The sequence below is a fragment of the Vidua macroura genome, chromosome 27, assembly GCF_024509145.1.
Source record: "Vidua macroura isolate BioBank_ID:100142 chromosome 27, ASM2450914v1, whole genome shotgun sequence".
Classification (NCBI taxonomy): Eukaryota; Metazoa; Chordata; class Aves; order Passeriformes; family Viduidae; genus Vidua; species Vidua macroura.
Genome location: NC_071597.1, coordinates 4,431,315 through 4,450,203, shown reverse-complemented (window position 1 = coordinate 4,450,203; position 18,889 = coordinate 4,431,315). Strand labels below are relative to the sequence as shown.

The following is an 18,889-nucleotide window of genomic DNA, read 5'->3' as shown; positions in this document are numbered from 1 at the left end:
TTGGCCAGGAGGGAATCCCAGAGTCTATTTCCATTCAACCTATTTCCAGAAGTGTTTGAAAATGGGGTCTAATGGCCCAGGGAAGGGGGAGCAAAGGACAGGAGTGGATGTGTTTGTTACTGCTGCAGTTAATAGTTTTGTTGATATGCTGTTTATCCTTGGGCTGATTTGATTTCTGGGGCTTGAGTTGCTGTTTGACATCCAGGGGATAATCTCTTGCCAGAGGCCTGGCTGGCTGCATGGCAGGGCAGGGCAGACTAAGTTTGATGCATCATCTGAGACACAAGAGATGGACCCACAGGGACAGAATCTGTCATTAATTAAAGATGTGTTGTTGTTTCCCTCTTTTATATCTGTGTGGTGCTCAGGGATGTGTTCTCCTGTGACAAGGCTGCATTCTTCAGGTGCTCACCCTGAACTGCAAATGAGCAACAACAGAAAGAACCCAACACTTTGGAGACTGTTCCAGCCCCCAGGTTTCTCAATTTGCCCAGTCTCACATCAGGAGGTGTCTGCCTTCAGCTTCCCCACCTCTGAAAGTATTTTCTCACTTTTCCTCCATCGTTTGTCACCCTTCAGTAGCCTGAATTTTTGCTGTACAGTTATTTCGGTTTTGCCTAAGCTAAGTGCAGGACAAGGCTGAGGATGCTGAAGGAAGTTTAGGACTTAAATAAGTGTATTTTATTTTTTGCATTTTATTCAATAGTATTAGAGCATTTTATCTGGATGGACCCAGTTTAAGACATAATTCTTGTTGATAAAGCAGGTTTACCTTCACATCACAGGTGGGACAGGCAGCACAAACCCAGAAAAGGGCAGAATCAGCTCAACATCAGGGGAATTCAAAGCCTGAGGAACAAGTATAAAATGACAACATTTATTAGAAGGAAGAAATAGTGGAGAAGGAGAGAGCTGAGTTCTTGTCTGGACCACGAGGACAGAGGCTACAGACTTTTCAATTATTGATCTTGTGGTATGGAGTTGAATGCTTTACAGAATACAAGCCTTTCCCAATTTTTCCCAATCAAGCTCTTATTAGCATGAAGTTACGTTTGTTGACAAGAACTATTTTCCATTAAACCACAGTGACAAGACAGAGTTATGGTCCTAATTTGAGCTTTTTGATCAATCAGGGTTTGTACCTCTGCCTCTGATATCCTGCTGCCCTGACTAACTGGGCTATACCTTCCCACCACGTTGGTTTTTTTTATAATTTACCTTCTCCTTGCTTTTCCCATGAAGTAAAAGGTGACAGGAATTCAGGTGGCTCAGCAGACTCTGACCATAAAGATACTGGGTGTTGTAGCCCAATACAAGGAAAAGGTGTGGCTTTAACTGTGGTGGATTATCTGGTCCAAACAATGAAGAGTAAACTGAAAAGCAGTCTCTCATGCAGCCCCAGGGAAAAGCTCTGTCAGATAGGGCAGGAACCTGCAGTTCCACCATGAATGGGTGACATCCTGTAGGAGAGAATTTAGTGTATCTCTAAGTATGGAGAAAAAACAGGATTATTAAGAAAGCAAACCTATTTGCAGGATAGACACCCTAAAGTGACCTTGCCCATGTGTGAACAAACCTGTGAAGTGCAGGCAGTTCCCTGCAAAGAAACACTGAACAGGACAGCAAGACACGGTGCAGGACAGGTGTAATGGTGAAAGAGCAGGACGAGCTGTTTTAGAAGGGATACCTGGAGGAAGCATTCATCCTATGAGGAAGGAGGTATCAGCTCAGTATCTGCATCTCCAGGTGTGTTGGTCACCAGGTGACCTCTGGAGGTCCCACCTGCAGAGCTGTGTCCAGCTCCTCCTCGGCATCAGGAGGATGTGGAGCTGCTCAGGGCAGGAGGCCATGGAGCTGCTCCAGGGCTGAGCCCCCCTGCATGGAACCACGGTGGGAGACCTCGGGATGTTCACCTGGAGAAGAGAAGAATCCAGGGAGAGCTCAGAGTCTGGAGAGCTGAAAAGGGACTGAGGACAAGGCATGGAGGGACAGGACACAGGGAATGGCTCCCACTGGCAGAGGGCAGGGCTGGATGGGATATTGGGAAGGAATTGTTCCCTGGGAAGGTGGGCAGGCCCTGGCACAGGGTGCCCAGAGCAGCTGTGGCTGCCCCTGGATCCCTGGGAGCGTCCATGGCCAGGTTGGACAGGGTTTGGAGCAGCCTGGGACAGTGGGAGGTGTCCCTGCCACGGCAGGGGACAGTGGCACTGTACCATGAATCCATTCCGTGCTCCCGTGCGGGGGATGCAGTTCCGCGTCCCCACGCGACTCTCGCAGCTGACACCCCTTTCGGTGACCGTGCCGGGAGGCTGCAGCCGCTGTTTCCGACGCTGCGGACGGAGGCAGCCACCCACGGTTCGTGTGGGAAGGGCCGCCCCGCCCGGCCCCTCCCGGCCCCGCCCGGCCCCTCACGGCCCCTCACGGCCCCGCCCGGCCCCGCCCGGCCCCTCACGGCCCCGCCCGGCCCCGCCCGGCCCCGCCCGGCCCCTCCCGGCCCCTCACGGCCCCGCCCGGCCCCGCCCGGCCCCTCACGGCCCCGCCCCGCGCGCGCCACGCCGGTCCTGCAGCGCCCCCTGGCGGCCCGCGGGGCTCAGGGGCGGGACCGCGGCCCGGGGGAGGCGGAAGCGGAAGCAGCGAGAGGCGGCGGGGCCGGAAGTGGCGGGAGGTGACGTGTGCGGAGCGGAGCTGGTGCGGGATGGAGGGGCTGTACCAGCAAACCAACAAGTGCGTGAGGGATGGGGGGTGTGAGGGGCTGTACCGGCAAACCAACAAGTGCGTGAGGGATGGGGGGTGTGAGGGGCTGTACCGGCAAACCAACAAGTGCGTGAGGGATCGGGGGGAGTGTGAGGGATTGAGGGGAGTGTGAGGGATTGGGGGCAGTGTGGGGGATTGAGGGGGGTGAGGGCTGTCCCGTCAAACCAGCCGTTGTCTGGAGGCTCGGGGGCATCGCCTCAAACCTACAAAATAACTTTATTTAAAGTGTGAGGGGCCGGGGGTGCGCGGAGCTCGGGCCGGGAGCCCAGGGCCGACACGCACAGACCTCAGCGCCCTTGAAAAGCGTTTCCCCATAAAAGCCCAGGCCGGAGGGAGCAGAACCCCGAACCGCGTGTGCCACATCAGCCCCGAGGGCTCGGCCGGCCCGGGGCACCGGGAGCGGCGATTCCCGCTCACTGATTTATTTACTGCTTTATTTAAAGCACGCCCGCTTATAAGGATTTTTGCAGCAGGGTTTAAGGGGTCCGGCTGCCGCAGTTTAAACCACCTCTGGGAGGCGTGTGGCTCCTTGAGGATAAATCCCACATTTCACAGATAATGCCGCTCTGGAGAGGGAGGAGTGGTGTGGGAATTGCAAAATAAGGCAAAAATTCTTGCAGTTCTGTTGGCAACCCATGTGAATAACTCATGGGAAAGCGGCCAAAGGACACAGTTAAGTCAGTATTCCAAATTCCCATGGTAATTTGCATCTTTGTGGGGTTTTGTTAAGGGAGGTGGGGTGGTAAGAGACTTGAATTGAATTATATGTTGAATTATTGTTTCTCTGTCGCTGAATAATGAGAGTGACCGTGTAGGGAAGAGCAGGACATCCTGCTGGAGATCTGGAAATGCAGGAATGTCACAGCAGCTGTTCTGGATATGGGGACTGGACGTTGTCCTGTTCCCATTTCTGTAGTGCCTTATTTTGTGATCATTGAATGGTTCAGGTTGGAAGAGACCTTAAAGCCTGCCTAGTTCCAGAAGAATTTAACAAGCCTCAATACTTTTTTTTTGTTTTGTTTTCCTATGCCACTGCTTGTCCAGCCACAGTAACTTTTAATTATAATTAAAAGCTTTTAATTTCAGTTAATGCCTGTGAATTCACATGTTGTGAGACTGTAAAAATCATTCCCACTGTCATCTCCAGACCAAGCTGAACAGCTTGTTTTTGTAGAAAAGTTGTTCTGTGCTTTTCGTAACCTTCACCTTGATTTCTTTTTAAATTAAATTACTTTGTAGGTGCATATGAGGTGAGAGCACAGCTTGCTTCCTGCTGAGGACCTGGTGGTCAGGGATGGGCTGTCTGCTCTGACACTGTGTTGCTGATTCCTGTGCTCTTCTAAAAAGTGCATATCAGTAAAAAGAGCTGAAAAGCGAGGTGCTGAGAAATGATTCTGTGTCTGTTAGCTGACTTCTCTCTTCATTTCTTTTTATGTCCTGACAGGCAGGTCCATGAGGTCCAGTCTTACATGGGGCACCTGGAGACTTCAGACAAAGAGTCAGTGCACTGTAAGTAATGAGGGAGGGAGGTTGATTTAGTTTACATCTTTAACCCTGTATGCCTTCTCATTAAATTTACAGTCATTACTGGAACAAATTTAGCTCCTGAGTCATTGTGATCAGCTGCTGAGACACATCACCAATTCAGAATGCATTGAAATCGTGTTGCTGTTTAACTTCAATAAGGTGGTGTTTTGTATGAGCTCAGACCAAAAAAGACAGGACAAGAATTTGTTTCATCTTCCTGTTGTAATCCTTTAACTGTCAAGAGAGTGCTTGCTGTGGATGCTTCTTTAATGTCGTGGTAGAATGCCAGATTTTTGGTGCTGTTAGATTTTGGAACTCATGGTCAGGGTGTCTGTGCAGGCCCTCCTCACAAACAGATCAGAGCCCCCACAGTGATGCACTCGTGGAGGTTTTTGAACACCTGGAATTAATGAACACCTTGGTGTGGGCAGAGCTGCAGATTGAGAGCACCTCTGGGCTGGTTTGTGAGGAGCTCAGAAAGCTGAGATGTGTCTGAGCCTGCCCTGCTGTGGTGTTATTCCCTCAGCATCCACCAACTGGCAGCTTTCCCCTAAAGATGCTCAGTGCAGTTTTGGGGAAGATGCTGTGATTCTGTGTGCAGGAACTTCAGCAGGATGCTCCTGACATTGCTGCTACATCAGAGTCAGAACCTGTAATTCCACCTGCTTATGGGAAGTGTGTAGAACCATTGGGTCTGAAATTGCCTCAGTAAATTTGGACTATAACCCTGTGCTGATAAATGACTGCAATAATAAGATGCTCTGATATCTGTGGCAGGACTTTTTACCCCAGTGTAGAATTGGCACGTGTATTTTGGACCTGAGTTTGAACCATTAATTCCTGCATGAGTCACTTCTAGTGGGTTTCATCAGGAACTTCTGAGGTGAAAGGACACTGCATTGACTGGATTAATTTCTGCACGTGTTCACTGGCTTTTCTTACCTTAAACATATCTGTGAAACATGACTGGGCTCTAGGAAGGGCTTGATAAATTTCCCATCAATAAATAGTAACTTACTAATTCTGGTTGTGGTTTTTGTGGTAGTTGTATTACTCCTTCTACAATGCCAGACTTCCCAGACTGCTGTTCACTGGCGGTGATATTGAAAGCCCTGAAAATTAGTATAATTTGCTGTTTTTCTTCTATTACTTGAGACCATTTCAAGAGATAGCATTATGTAGTTTCCATCATTTACAGTTGGTTTGCCAGTTAACATAAATGAATAAATATATGTATCTATTTCTCTCTCTATAAAGTGTATTTCAGAATTTATGGAAACTAGGATTATCCATGGTTGAAAAGCAGGAATAAGGTCCAGGAAATCAAACTTGCAGTTTGCCTTTTCCAACTTGGAGCAAATAGTCCCTTCTTGCTCAGAAAAAGGTGTAGTGGTGTAGTTTGGTCTGACAAAAGTTGCTGTGAATGTCTGTCAGCTCTCCTGTGTTGAATTCAGTGCAGTAAATGATGGAGAGCTGCATTAGGACAATTTCATTGATTTGTCTCTGGTTGTGAGTCAGTCACTCTTTGGCTGTGGGAGATCCAGGGGCAAAGACAAGGTCGTGTGTGCTCTTTGCTTCTCTGGGTGCTGCTGAGAGTGGTTTTCTGGGAAGTCCTGGTGTGTGGAGTAGTTGGCAGGTGATTGATGATGCTTCTCTCTGTTCTTGTGACAACAAATCCTGCTGAGGGAGCAGGAAGGGGCTGCAGGGGGAATGTGTGGGCTTGAAATCCTAATTCATGGAGCTGATGGGGAAAGAGGCTCAGATGTCTGGAATGAGCAGGGGCTTTCCTCGCTGCCTTCTCAGAGGAGGAGGGAAAGGGGAGAGTGTCAAATTACTGACCTAAAGAAGTGACATTTCATTGTATTTATAGTTCTCAGTTACCTGGTTATTTTCATCCAGTAAAGATTTGCATCTGTCAGGTTTTGCATATTGTTTTGAATGCTTTTGAGCATTTGCCTTCATCAGATTGCAGTTGTCTAATTCAAGTCAAATCCTGTTTCTATTTCTTTGCAGTGGTAGAAAATGAGATTCAGGCAAGAATAGACACCATATTCAGCAACTTGGAACGTCTGGAAATCCTGTCCAGCAAAGAACCTCCCAGCAAGAGGCAGAGTGCCAAACTGTGAGTTCACTGTTTTGCTGTGATTGTGCAGGGTAGTCTTTGTAATTATTTTAATTAAATTTACTGAAGCCCTTTGCCTTTTGATTTGTGTGAAATCTTTATACTTTGCATAACTGATCTCTGTGCACTACAGTAGCAAAATTGAGGCACAGAGGCAAAATCACTTTCCTGCATTTAACCCCAGGATCATGAGAATCATTAAAGCTGGAAAAGGCCTCAAAGATCATCAAGTCCAGACTGGTGATGCAGCTGGATTCAGATGAGCAGAACATGCTCTCTCTGGATGCTCTCTCTGTCACTTGCTTTTAATGGCATTTTAGAGCTGGAGAGTAAAATTCCTTCATTTGGTGTCATTTTCTCTGGGCCATTTTCCAAGCTGTTGGTGACTGAAATGAAGAGTTTTCTAAAGTGAGCAATAGTTTGAGCAAGATGTTGGACCACAGACATCAGGACTTGCTGTTCTTAATTAATTGTGTGACTCAGTTATTAATGTTTAGTCCAAAAAGGTCCTTGTAGATAGTAGGGGTGGATTTCATGTCACCTGTATTAAAGAAAGAGGCCAGTATCTGAAGTAGTCATTGATTTCTTTGTAGAATCCTGGAATGGTTTGGGTTGGAAGGGGCTTTAAAGATACATCCCAACCCCTCCATGGGCAGGGACACCTTCCACTAGACCAGGATAGTCTGGTGATCACACATAAAATTTTATCAATCATTTAATTAGGGACAGTGAAGTTCTGGACATGATTTGTTTCAGCCCGGTGGAGATGTCTGAGGTGTCTCCTGTATTGCCCACTGACTTTTGAGCTCCTTTTAATAAAACATCAAACTTTTAACCTCCTGTTAATAAAACCTCAAATTAGAACATGTTGCTAATTAAAGAAACTGTAAAGCATCATCTTTTATGTTAAGTGGGAGGGTCCTAAAATAGAACCTGTACAAATGCTACCATCTTCCCAAATCTGTGTTAAATGAGTAATGGATAGTTACATAACACCTGAAGAGACAATCCATGGGACAGGTTGTCCAAGACAGCTCAGGAGATCTGCTTCACATTCTGTCATTAGCCTGAAGGCTAAATAATCGATTAAAATGAATAATCACCTGTGTAGTAGAAAAATGAGACAGGGAGGATGTAGGTGTGGAATTTCAGGCTAGCATTGGATGTCCTGCATCTTGTAGCGAAGCAGAGCCCATCATTACTTGTTCAATGCTATTAATTTACAATTAATTGCTCCTTTGCTGGTACAAAAAGCACCAGAAAAACAGAGTGTTTTTGTGCTGCTGGTCCTTTGCAGGAGAGTGGACCAGCTGAAATACGACGTGCAGCACCTGCAGACAGCCCTGAGGAACTTCCAGCACCGCCGGTACCTGCGGGAGCAGCAGGAGCGGCAGCGCGAGGAGCTGCTGGCCCGCACCTTCACCACCAACGTAAATATCCCTGCTGGGGCTCTCTCTGCTCCAGCAGCTCAATTCCAGCAGGGGGGAGGCAGGCAGCGTGTAAACAGGACTCTTGGAAGCTGCTGAGAGTGTGAGTAAAGGTAGAGAGGAATCAAAACATGTGGGGAGAAAGTGCCGCTCTCGAGGAAAAGCTGGGCTCTTAAGATAACAGGAAAAGGCTCCAGAGTGCTCCTGTTTTATTCAGTGCAATCCACCTGGATTTACATAGCAGTTGTAAAAGGGTCAGTGAGGTAGGTACCAAAGTGTACATTTCACTTGGATTTGTGTCAAATGTCTGCCAGATCCTGAGATCTGTGAAAAGCCTGACTTTTACACACCCTGCTGGCAGCAGGTGTCAGCAAACTTCAGTGTAACCAAACACAAATCACACAGCTGGGACAAAGCCCTTGTTTTTTGCCTAGAAATGAATCAAAAGTTCCCAATAACATGAATGTGTTCCACTTGTTCTTGTTAGTTCCTCCATTAGGAAGTCCCCCCGGTGCAAATTGCTGGGGGAATTTTGCTCTGAATAATGTAGGCTTGCTTTCAGATTTCACTTTTCTGCAATTGAAAAGTTAGTCTTGGGGTTTTTTTTTGAGTGTTTTTTTTTAAATTTTGTTTGTTTGGTTTTTTGTTAAAGGTTTTTTTTTTTTTTGTTATTTGTTTGTTTTTGGCTTTTTAATACTATTTTTACATTTTTGTTTGATTTCCCTCTTTATTTCCCTTCTTTGTTAAAGGCATCTCACCTAACATTTTGTAAGTCATTGTCAGCACAAGAAAGAAAGAATGTGAGCAATCCTAATTAACTGAGATTTGGGCAGTTTAATGCATTTCTCAAAGCCTGCCGTAAAGATAATGTCTGGTATTTTGTTGGCTATTTCAAAATTATAAACAAGGCTTGAAGGAAACACTGCAATTTGTTGTTTTTAAACACTGTGGTGTTTCCCTGCAAGTAGGGACAAGTTTTCCTACAGGAAAATTTGCTGTTCAAAAACAAAAGGTGTGTGAGTGGAATAGTTTAAAGAGCAGTAGCAGGCTTACAGCATGCTAACCCATGTGCAAATGGGTTATTTTCTCCTTCAGGGCTTGAAAGGTATGGTAGATGAAAAAAATACAAAATATGTATTTCTTTTTAGTTTGCTACAAAAATGTGGCTTTAAAATGATCCTTCAATAGGAAAATGATGATTTATTTATCAGTTATCAGCCTCTCTTGGTTACAGCTTTCCACAGTTCCTATTCATATACTCCCCTATTCTATCAGAGATGTCAGCTGAGTGTGTGAGTAAATCACTGGAACATCCAGAACAGCTTTTGGAACACATCTGTAGCAGTGTTCTGAACAGTTTGCTTAATTCAAGAGTTAAAAATGCTATTCATCTTTAAAGCTTTTCCTTGTACCTGGAGAAAATCACAAGCAGAAAAACAGCTCTGGTGCCATCCCATCTCCTTGAGGAGAGTCACAAATCTACTTCTCTATTTTTATTGCTGCCTTATAGTGGATAAAAAAAACTTGTACAGAAATGAAATCTGCTGGTTTGAAAGTTGTTAAATATCTGGAATAAGAGCCATTCACATGGAAATCTAAGTGCTTCTGCTCAGAAACTTGTGTGAGCCTTGGTGCTGTGTTCACAGGGGCCCAGGTTTGTGTGTTCTGCCATAGCCCCTTCATCCAGGGCCCCTGAGAGCTCTGTCCCTGATTCTTCCTTCTCCACAGTGAGCAAAACCCCTGCCCAGGCAGGGCAGCATCAGACCTTAGGTCCTGCATGGCATTTTCAGATGAACATTTGGGGTTTTTACCAAAGAGTCTGTGCAGAACACATTGTGCTGTATGTGTGTGTCACCTGCAGCTGCTGGGCACACCGGGTGCCATTCATTCACATGACTGTGAGTTCTGCCTTTGGGGGGTTCTTGTTCTGAGCACCTGGAGCAGGTGATCAGTGTTCCCAACACTTGTCCCTTACCAGTCCCCAGTTCCTGCTCTAAACCATGTGGGAGTAGTGAGCCATTTCCTTGCCCCTCTGGATGGAGTGGTGTCCAGAAACAGTGACCTGGAGACCTTTGGCAGACAGGGGTGATCCCATCCCTGCCCTCCTGTGCAGTCCAGCTTAGAGTTTTACCCTGTCATTTCCATTTCAAGATTCCCAGTTCCTAGTTGAGTGAATGCATCTTTTCTGGAAAAACATGAAAATTTCTAATTTTTAATTTTTTTTTTTAAATAGGGCCCTGGGTGATGAGTGAGCCAGAGCTCAGGGAACCAGGCTCATGTCTGTTTGCCTGGACTGCCAGAAATTTGCACTATTTTGTAATGTTTAGAATGTCATCTCCAAACATTTTTTCAGGCCTTTTGTTGCTCAGAAATGTGGTGTGAAATCTTCTACAAGTCTTTCACTTGTAGTGATCAATGACTAAGCACCTTCTTGGAGTTTAACACCTTCTTAAACACCTTCTGTTAGCTTTGACGTTCTCTTCTGCAGTACCCTTTCCTGCTGAGATTATAAAAATTCTCTGCTTTTACTCTTTTCATCCTTGAGATCTCTTTACAGTTGAGCAGCTGCTCAGCTTTGCCTTTTGGCTTCCTCCCTATCTTCTCTAAATGACTCTTTTCACTTAAATATCAATGTTGTATTTAAAATCACCATGAAAAAAAAAAAAGTGTAAGCACAGTCCTGGCAGTCCTGTTGGGTTCTGGCCGTGTCTGCTGGTGCATGTTGTGTTTCTGAGTGAGCAGGTAACCGAGTCCCTGCTTTCCCCACAGGACTCTGACACCACCATCCCGATCGACGAAACCTTGCAGTTTAATGAATCCCTGCAGAGTGCCCACCGAGGCATGGATGAGCTTATTGGCAGTGGCACCAACATCCTGGCGGGGCTGAGGGACCAGAGAGTCACATTAAAGGTGGGGGCATCATTTTTTACCAGAAAGACCCCACATTTTTCTGTGTTCATGCTGAACAGGCTAAGTAGAATCAATATATGTATTGTCTCAGTACATTGCTCTGAGCTGAGGATGCTGGAAAGGCCCAAACTTCATTTAAACAACTTGAAATCTTTACATTTTACCATCCTGTTAGGAATACCTTTAAGATCTCTTGGGGCTGGCTGGCCTTCACCTGCAGGCAGCATCTGGAGTGCTGAATGTTATGTTTGTTTTTCTTTGGGTGATTGTTGTTTGTTTGTTAAGGTTCAGGAAAGGCAGTAAGTGGCTGGCAGGGAGATGTTGGTTCAGATTAGCATCACTCCAAGCAGCCAAAAAGCTGCTGTAGAGCAGTGGTTAAGATTAGTAATAAAGATAATGCACCTCAACAGTTCCTCCTTCCCTGCTGACAACAGCTGCATTTCTGCATGTCTCTTCATAGCAAGTATTTGCCTTTTATTTTATTTTGTATACTGTTGAAAGTGATGGTCAATTCTGAGTGAAAAGCTCAAGGATATAAAAAACTTTTTAATAAGAAGTGTGTGGGGAGAAACTGGACTTGAGAAAAATGTAGGGAAATGCTTCTTGTATTCATCTTCAGATGGGGATAACTGCTGTTCTTGGTTTTGTGGCACTGCTTTGTTTTGGGATGTGTTTGCCAGATTTAGGCATTTTTAATGACATAAATCCCAGATTTGGTCAGGTCTGTCACACCTGCAGCTCCATGGTGTGGCAGGCAGTGCAAGCCGGGTCTGCACTCAGGGAGCTGAGCTGGGTGTGCATGGGCACTTTGCTGTCCTGACCCCAGGGTTCCAGGCTGCCTGGTGTTCCCTGAGCCCTGCACAGGACCAGCACAGGCCCAAAGCAGGGCTGCAGCTCCTTCCCTGCTCCCTAGTCTGGTGAGCAGGCCCTGCACCCACAGATCTTATGTGGAGACATTAAAGCAGAGTTTGAAGCTGAGTTCTTTCCAAGATGAGGTTTAGCTTCTGCTTCAGGTCACTTGTTCACTGACCTGGTGAGTATGGATTTGTTTTAAGACAAGGTCCATTACTAGAAAAACCTTGAAGAGGACTCAGTGGGTGGCTCAGTGTTCATTGCAGAGGAATGGTGTTGCTGAGCAGTCTGGCCACAGGAGTGGTGGGGAGAGGGAGGGGTTCTGCTGCCAGCTCATGAGGAAAAGGCTGGAAGGACTCAGTGCATGGAGAAGATTGGGGTTGTGAATGCTTTTTGGAAAGAGCACCTTCCTTGAAGTTCCTGCACCCCTGAGAGGATTGTAAACATTTGTCCACTGTGTTGAGCACTGGGTTGCTTTGGTGACTGTTCACATTGGCCTGAAACATCCAATCATCAGTGTCCCTGTGCTGCACACAGGGAAGTGGAGTTGATTCTCCAAGCTGGGAAATCACTGATCCAAGGCAATCTCTCATGAAGGACTGGATGAAGCACATGGATTCTGGAGGGTTCCTGAGAAGAAGGTGCATCCCACCACAGGAGAGCTCACAGGTGCCATAGAGGAGCCCTGGCAGGAGCTGGTGCCCTGCAGGGATGAGGAAATGCTTTTTCTTGTAGCAGCACCAGTCCAGCATGGCTGCTTTTGCTGGCTGGCTGGCTGGCAGTGACTGCCTGGTTCCTGCTGGGTCTCCCTGGGCCTCCTGGCTCTTCTCCAGCCTTTGCCAGGCACGTGAGCTCTGGGCCAGTCCTGCAGCAGGGACTTGCTGGGTCTGTGCTTTTGGGGCCATCACGTTCCTGGGTGTTCAGGGGGATGTTGTTTCTCCCTCGCAGGTGAGGAAATGTCTGTTCATGTTCCTTTTCCCCTTAACTCAGTTTTTCTTACTCTGAGACCGACTTTGTTGCCTGAGAACATCTGTCAGAAGCTGTTGTAGAGACAGCTTACAAAGAGAAATGTGTTAATGTGGAATCATGGAACATCCCATGTTGGAAGGGCCTCCCAAGGATCATTGAGTCTAACTCCTGGCCCTGCAGACACCCCAACAATCCCACCCTGTGCATCCCTGGGAGCGTTGTCCAAATGCTCCTGGAGCTCTGGCAGCCTCCAGGAGTGACCATTCCCTGGGGAGTCTGGGCAGTGCCAGCACCCACTGCTGGAAGATTATTTTCCTGATATCCAACCCAACCCTCTCCATGCCCAGCTCCAGCCATTCCCTGGCTCCTGTCCCTGTCACGGAGCAGAGATTGGAGCTGCCCCTCAGGAGGAGCTGCAGCCCCTGGGGAGGTCTGGCCTCAGTCCCTTCTGCTCCAGCTGAACAAGTGACCACAGCTGTTCCTCCTGTGGCCCCTCCAGACCTTCCCCACCCTCGTGTCCCTCCTTTGCACACTAATAGCTTTATTCTCTGTAACTTTGTGTATATTGGTATAAATAGACAGGTATGGAATGAGTATTCCCTAGATTGTCCCTTTAACTGATCCAGTTGTACAAATCCACTGTTCCATGACTGCAGGAATTGAGTTTTCCCTTTCTATTGTTTGCTTTAATTTTAAAGCTTCATATTTGGTTTCTGTTCTCCCAGCAAGGTTTGGTTTTGTTCTGAAGCACTGTGGAAGGATTCTGCAGAGACAGGGAGGTGCTGAGCCTGAGAGCAGTGTGCAGGGGGTTAATAGGAGGTGTGGGAACTGGAGAAGATGGGTTACTTGGGACTAGCAGAGACACAGCCTGACGTCAGTGAGGGGCCTGAACTGCCTTGAACACAAGGCATTGATAATGTAGTTTGGCATTGCAAATCTCTGTTTTATGGACTGAAAAACATCTGCATGTGAGTCTAATAAGTTGGTCTAAATTCTGTCCTTGGAGAGCCTTCCTGATCTTGAGTCAGGTTTGTACTCAAAAAAAATATCCAGTTTTCACATTTTCACTCTTTTGAGACCAAAAATAATGTGGGCTAAAGAAGAGAGGCTGAAGTTTTTATTTCAAAGTCAAAGCATGGGATTCAGCAGTGTGATGGGAATCTGTGCTGTTCACCTGGCTCAGAGATGAAGGCAGTGTTACAGCATCCTCAAGTGGGGTGTTCTCTCAGGGACAGCCCAGGTGTCACTGTGAGGGACTGTCCATTGTCCCTCCTGGCAGTTGCCCTGTGCACACCTGGGTGTGAGGAGGGTCCTGGCCACTGTCCTGGACAGTGTCTCAGTGCTCTGCCTGCCCACAGGTGGGTCACTGTGTCCAGCTTTCCAGGAAGGGTCCTTCTCACCTCCTGTGCCACCGGGACTCTGCATCCCTGAGTCCTCTCCCTTCTCCCCACTCAGGGCAATATCCCACCCTGACCTGTGCCTGGAGCACATCTCTGTGCCTGTATTTCATACTGTTTCCTCCAACCACTTCCCTGAAATAAAGCAGTAGGATTCCTGTTGTGTCCTTGCTGCTCATCTATGGTGGATATAGATCACCAATAGGTAATCTATATCACCTATTGGTGATCTATATCACACCATATTCCTAATAATGCCAGGTGTCCTGCGTGCAGCACCCTGTGCTTTTCTGTGGAAGGATTTCAGGGCATGGCATTAATTACACGTTTATCTGCCTTTTTTCTGCTATTTACCTTGCTAGTGTCTGGACCTTCTCAGTCTGTTGGTGTGAACTGTACTTTAGCAAGGGGAGCTCTGCACAAAACCTTGGCTGGTTGGAGCTCTTTTTAGACTGTGACTGGAACAGGACCAGCAGAACTCTTACTCCTCCCAAAGGAGTGTATTTTTCTGAGACACTTTTTATGTTGTCTCTGTCCAGACAGATTGTTTTGTCTTTAACCATATTCCTGTTCATGTGTATGAATTAATCAGTCCAAACACCCAGTTGTTCCCAGGGTCCCATGGCCACCTCCTGCGGAATGGTAGGGATGGTTGGCTGAGAGAAGTTCCATGGATTACAATCCATCACTCACCACCCATGGTGAAATACTCTTGGACTGTGGAGTAAGAATGCTCAGAGCATGAGGGTGATTGTGTCTCTGCTGTGTTGTTGTCCTCAGGGCACTCACAAGAAGATCCTGGACGTTGCCAACATGCTGGGCCTGTCCAACACGGTGATGCGGCTGATCGAGAAACGCGCCTTCCAGGACAAGTTCCTCATGCTGGGGGGCATGGCCGTGACCTGCCTCATCATGTTCCTCGTTGTGCAGTACCTGACATGAGCTGCTCACCTCCTGCAAGAGGACTGTCTCCAGAACTGACTTTCCTCTGAGTGCTGCTTTGGATGAGCCCTTCCCGTGGACTTCAGAGTTTACAAATCCCACTCGGACAGTGTCACGTGGAAGGCATGTCGGGAAATGGATGGATCTGGAAATGGATGTGTCTGGGGACACTGTGCTTGAGAATGGCCCTGTGAAAATAACCCCTGGCCTTTACTGCTCTCCCCTCAAGCCTGCAGGTTTAATGGTCTGGTTAATAGGAAGCAGAAGTGAACATTGTGTCCAGCTGTAGCAGGGCAGGAATGTCCCTTTGGGCACACAGGGATGGGAGGATGCAAAGGCACAGCCTAGGATGCAGCGAGTCTTTCCTGTGCTGGCCAGCACTGACCTGACCCCTGCATTTTACAGTGCAAGAATGGCACAGAGAATTTCACAGTGTTCATGGGCCTGAGTTCAGCCTGTGGGACTGAGTGTGCAAAAAGAGTTGGGAGGTGAAGGGCTCCCATCTGTGCTTCCATTTGCTTGGAGGAGGAGGATGTGTGGGGAAGAGTCTTAGAACACGGTTATAACCTCAGTTAACTTCACACACAGTATTAGCCAGCACAGATCTCTCTGGTTTAGACTGAAATGCTGCTCTGCTCCTCTGAGGGGTGTTCTGGTGCCTCTCTCTGCCCTGCTGCTTCCCAGGGGATGTTGAGTGCCATGCTCCCTCCTGCTTCCACTGGGATACACATCAGGCCTGTGGCATCTCCCTGGGCCTCCTGCCAAATCCAGCCTCCAAAACTGACATTTCTAATGCTGGAGCACAGAGGTTTGGGGAGCTGTGTTTGTTTCCTGAGGTGCTGGTTGGGTTTGGGGCTCTGGAGCTGGAACTTTTGAGTGGATGGAGCAGGTGAGTCCCCCTGTACTCCCTGGAGATGTGGGATTATCCACAGAGCTGGAACAGGCCAGAAGAAATGGTGGGATCAGCACAACAGGCCCTGGCACTGAAAGTCAGCTTGATCAGGAGAGTTTCCTCAAGTCTGTGCCTTGGGATAGGGATGTCCCCACCCTTGGGAAGGGCGTTCCCTGTGGTACCCTTTGCACCTCTGGAGTCCTGTGAAGGACACTCAGATGTGTCTCCTCCTGGCTCACACTCATCCCCTTGGGGTCATTCCCTGTCCCAGTGAAACATTGGAGCTGTGAGATCCTTGTCTCAGCCTGGCACTGCCTCCCCTGCAGCCTGGGCGTGTCTGATAGAGGGGCCATCCTGGCATTTTGGGCATCATCCATTTCAGTCACCCCACAGATCCGTTCCTATCCCATGTGTGGCAAGTCTGGAGCATTCCCTGATGTCTGACAGAGGCACAGAAGTGTCATACCCAGATGATGTGGCCTCGTGCTGGCAATTCCTTCCCTGTTTCCTGTCTGCAATGGTTGTGGGTCTCTGGATTAGTAACTAATCACAAGCTCTACATTTGCTGACCGCACTGAGCTTTGCTTTCAATATGTGAACTGTTGCAAACTGGGAGAAAGGGTTTTAATAATAGAAAAAAAATTTTAGAAGGAATTCTAGGGAATATGGCCTATGAGACAGGGCCATGCTGGTGACCAGAGCTGAGGTGGGGCCCAGCCAGACACCTGGAGCAACCAGTGGCCCCTGTTTATGGGCTTCTCCACGTATTTGATATTTCTGAAGTGTTTCCTGCTCTTGAAGTTCCCCATTTGTCCAGGTTTTCCAAGGAAATACTGTAGCAAAGCATGGAACTGGTTTTCATTTGAGCCCAAGGAAGTAAGGAATTAAAAGGAAGAGGAAATCTGCAGTGATGGGGCATCTGTCTTGCTGTGTAATAGAAATCATAAATCCAAATTTGCCTGAAATTTATTTTGGATATGAAATCTGATGGATTCAGTCCTTGAGAGGGCAGCTGAGCACTTGTAAGAGGTCCCTGGCAGTTCTAATGAACTGATCCAGTTCCACTGGATTTTACAGTGCTGGGGTTTATGGTTTAAGGCTGTCATTGTTTAAAGTTTCTTTAGTTGTGACCTGGTGTAGCAGGGTTTGTCTTACACCAAGATGGAGCCAATCTCTTGGCTCTTACACACAATCTTTCCTTTTGGGCTGTGGTAGGAACCATAAGATACTTGGAACTGGATTTTATTTTTCTGTTTCTGAGCCTAGCTTGGCATTTTAATAGATGTTTTCCTGTTGATTTATTTTGCCTTCTGAAGTCTCCTTGTCCCTGCACAGGCTGATTTCCCCTTGGTGAGCCAAGTGTCCTTGCTACCCATGACATCCAAAGGTGACACAGGGGGCTTGAAGGAACCACCTGGGGAACTGGATTTGGGGACGTGTGACATCAGACACGTTTGTGGTGCCTGTAAATCCAAAGAGATTCCAAGGGCAGCTCAGGTGGTTTGTGTGAAACCCAAAAACCTGCATGGCAGTGGGACATGGCAGGGACATGGGCGGTTCCTTCAAGTCCCACATCTCCCCTTTGGATGCAGTGGGAAATGAGCTGGAGCCCTGGTGGGATTATTGTCCCTGCCAAAGGAAACGAGCTGGAGCCCTGGAGGCTTTGCTGCTGCAGCTTGGTGGTGTTTCCTTCCTCACCAAACACCTCACTTCTGCTTCCAAACTGTGGCACGAGTTCCAGCTCTGGGGTGAGCTGGTCTCAGGAGGGGACTCTGTGGGAATTCACTTGCCTCTGGAATAAAACTTTTTACCAGTATTTTATACATAAAGGAGCAAGGGTGGGACATGATTCATGTGATGTTCTGTGAATAAAGATTTTTTTCAAGCAAAATGAAGTTTTTTTTTTACCTTAGCCAACATGTTGGGGCCAAAGTAAATGAGCAGGACCAGCTCCTGGTTCAGTGTGGTTGGAGGAGGGGGCTGCTGTGGGGGGCTCCCATTTGGGTCACAGTAAGAAATGGGTCCCACTGCACTGGGGTTGGAAGGAGTAGGAGCCTGTGCTGGGCCTCACTGGTCAGACTGGTGGGATGTGCCAGGCTGGGGCAGCCCCAGAGCTGTGGTGAAAGGGGTGGGTGATGGAACAGGATGGGGGGCAGCTGGGGGCACATCCAGGCCTCCCCCTTAGATCCTGAGAGGGCCTGACCTTCCTCTCTACCTGCCAGTGATGCAGGTGAGGGGGTTCTAATTAGGAGAAGTGAAGGAAGAGCTTGGAGAGCAAAATGTGGTTGTTGATGAAGAGATTGTGGGTTTATAATGTAAGATCAAGGGGTTGGATTATCTTCCTCTTGCTCTTAAATTGTTTTGAAGTAATTCCAGTGCCCACAGCTACAAAACACTAAATCAGAAAATACCCAGCAAAGAATGCAGAAAGTTGTCAGTGCTGTATGTGTGAACTTGATGCAGAGGTGGGACCAGCCTGTGGCAGTGCTGGGACGGGGCTGCACTGGGTCCTGTCCAGGGTGGGCCCCTGAGGGGCTTTGACACTGTGAGCAGCAGCTGGAAATGGGACTGATGCTTCAGGAGGGGGTGTGAGTGTGACTGGGCATGTGGAAGAAATCCAGGAAAGGTTTTATGTCCTGGTTTCATCTGGGATTGAGTTAATTTTCTCCCAAGCAGTTGTTCCCAGGGCTGTGTTTGGGATTCAGTATGGGAGTGATGTTGATAACACAGCAATGGTTTGTGTTTACTCTAAATTAAGGACTTTTCAGTTTCCCAGCCTCTGCCAGTGAGCAAAGGCTCAAGAAGCTGGGAGGGAGCAGGGCCAGGACATGTGACCTGAACTGGCCAAAGCGATATTCCACACACCAGAGAGTCATTCCAAGTATATAAACTGGGAATGATGGGCTGGGAGGGGTCAGAGGGTGGTGAACAACTGTACTGGCCAGCACTTGTCTGTCTTGGGTTTTATGTCTCCCCCTCTCCCTCCCTCATTATTTTTTTATTATTTTTAAATATATCTAACTTCGTTTCAATTATTAAACTGTTCTTATCTCAACCCCTGAGTTTTACTTTTTCCCCCCACCCCAATTCCCCCATC

At 47.6% G+C, this 18,889-nt stretch overlaps 1 protein-coding gene and 1 long non-coding RNA gene across 5 annotated transcripts; one reads left to right on the top strand and one right to left on the bottom strand.

Annotated features, from left to right (window-relative positions):
• Positions 1–327: 327 nt before the first annotated feature.
• Positions 328–2,373, bottom strand: LOC128819639 (uncharacterized). Of its 2 annotated transcripts, XR_008440733.1 has the most exons (5): positions 2,214–2,373; positions 1,688–1,913; positions 1,219–1,460; positions 773–849; positions 328–418 (listed from the first exon to the last, which is right to left on the bottom strand). It is a non-coding gene; the product is annotated as an uncharacterized LOC128819639 (long non-coding RNA). The 2 variants fall into 2 exon arrangements; XR_008440732.1 differs by lacking the exon at positions 328–418 and having other exon boundaries at positions 655–849.
• A 292-nt stretch (positions 2,374–2,665) lies between these two features.
• On the top strand, positions 2,666–18,818 carry GOSR2 (golgi SNAP receptor complex member 2). 3 transcript variants are annotated; one of them, XM_053999831.1, is made up of 6 exons: positions 2,666–2,724; positions 4,199–4,263; positions 6,295–6,403; positions 7,701–7,833; positions 10,600–10,740; positions 14,739–18,818. In XM_053999831.1, exons 1-6 carry the CDS (start codon positions 2,696–2,698, stop codon positions 14,898–14,900), a joined length of 639 nt encoding a protein of 212 aa, XP_053855806.1. In that variant the 5' UTR covers positions 2,666–2,695; the 3' UTR covers positions 14,901–18,818. The 3 variants fall into 3 exon arrangements, with proteins under 3 accessions (XP_053855806.1, XP_053855808.1, XP_053855807.1); XM_053999832.1 differs by lacking the exon at positions 2,666–2,724 and adding an exon at positions 2,814–2,820; XM_053999833.1 differs by lacking the exon at positions 10,600–10,740.
• The last annotated feature ends 71 nt before the right edge of the window (positions 18,819–18,889 follow it).

Excerpts from the sequence above, each read along its gene's own strand:
- GOSR2 (XM_053999831.1), top strand. The coding sequence starts at position 2,696 with ATGGAGGGGCTGTACCAGCAAACCAACAA. Across the intron at positions 2,725-4,198 it reads CTGTACCAGCAAACCAACAA|GCAGGTCCATGAGGTCCAGT; the intron begins GTGCGTGAGGGA and ends ATGTCCTGACAG. Across the intron at positions 6,404-7,700 it reads AAGAGGCAGAGTGCCAAACT|GAGAGTGGACCAGCTGAAAT; the intron begins GTGAGTTCACTG and ends GGTCCTTTGCAG.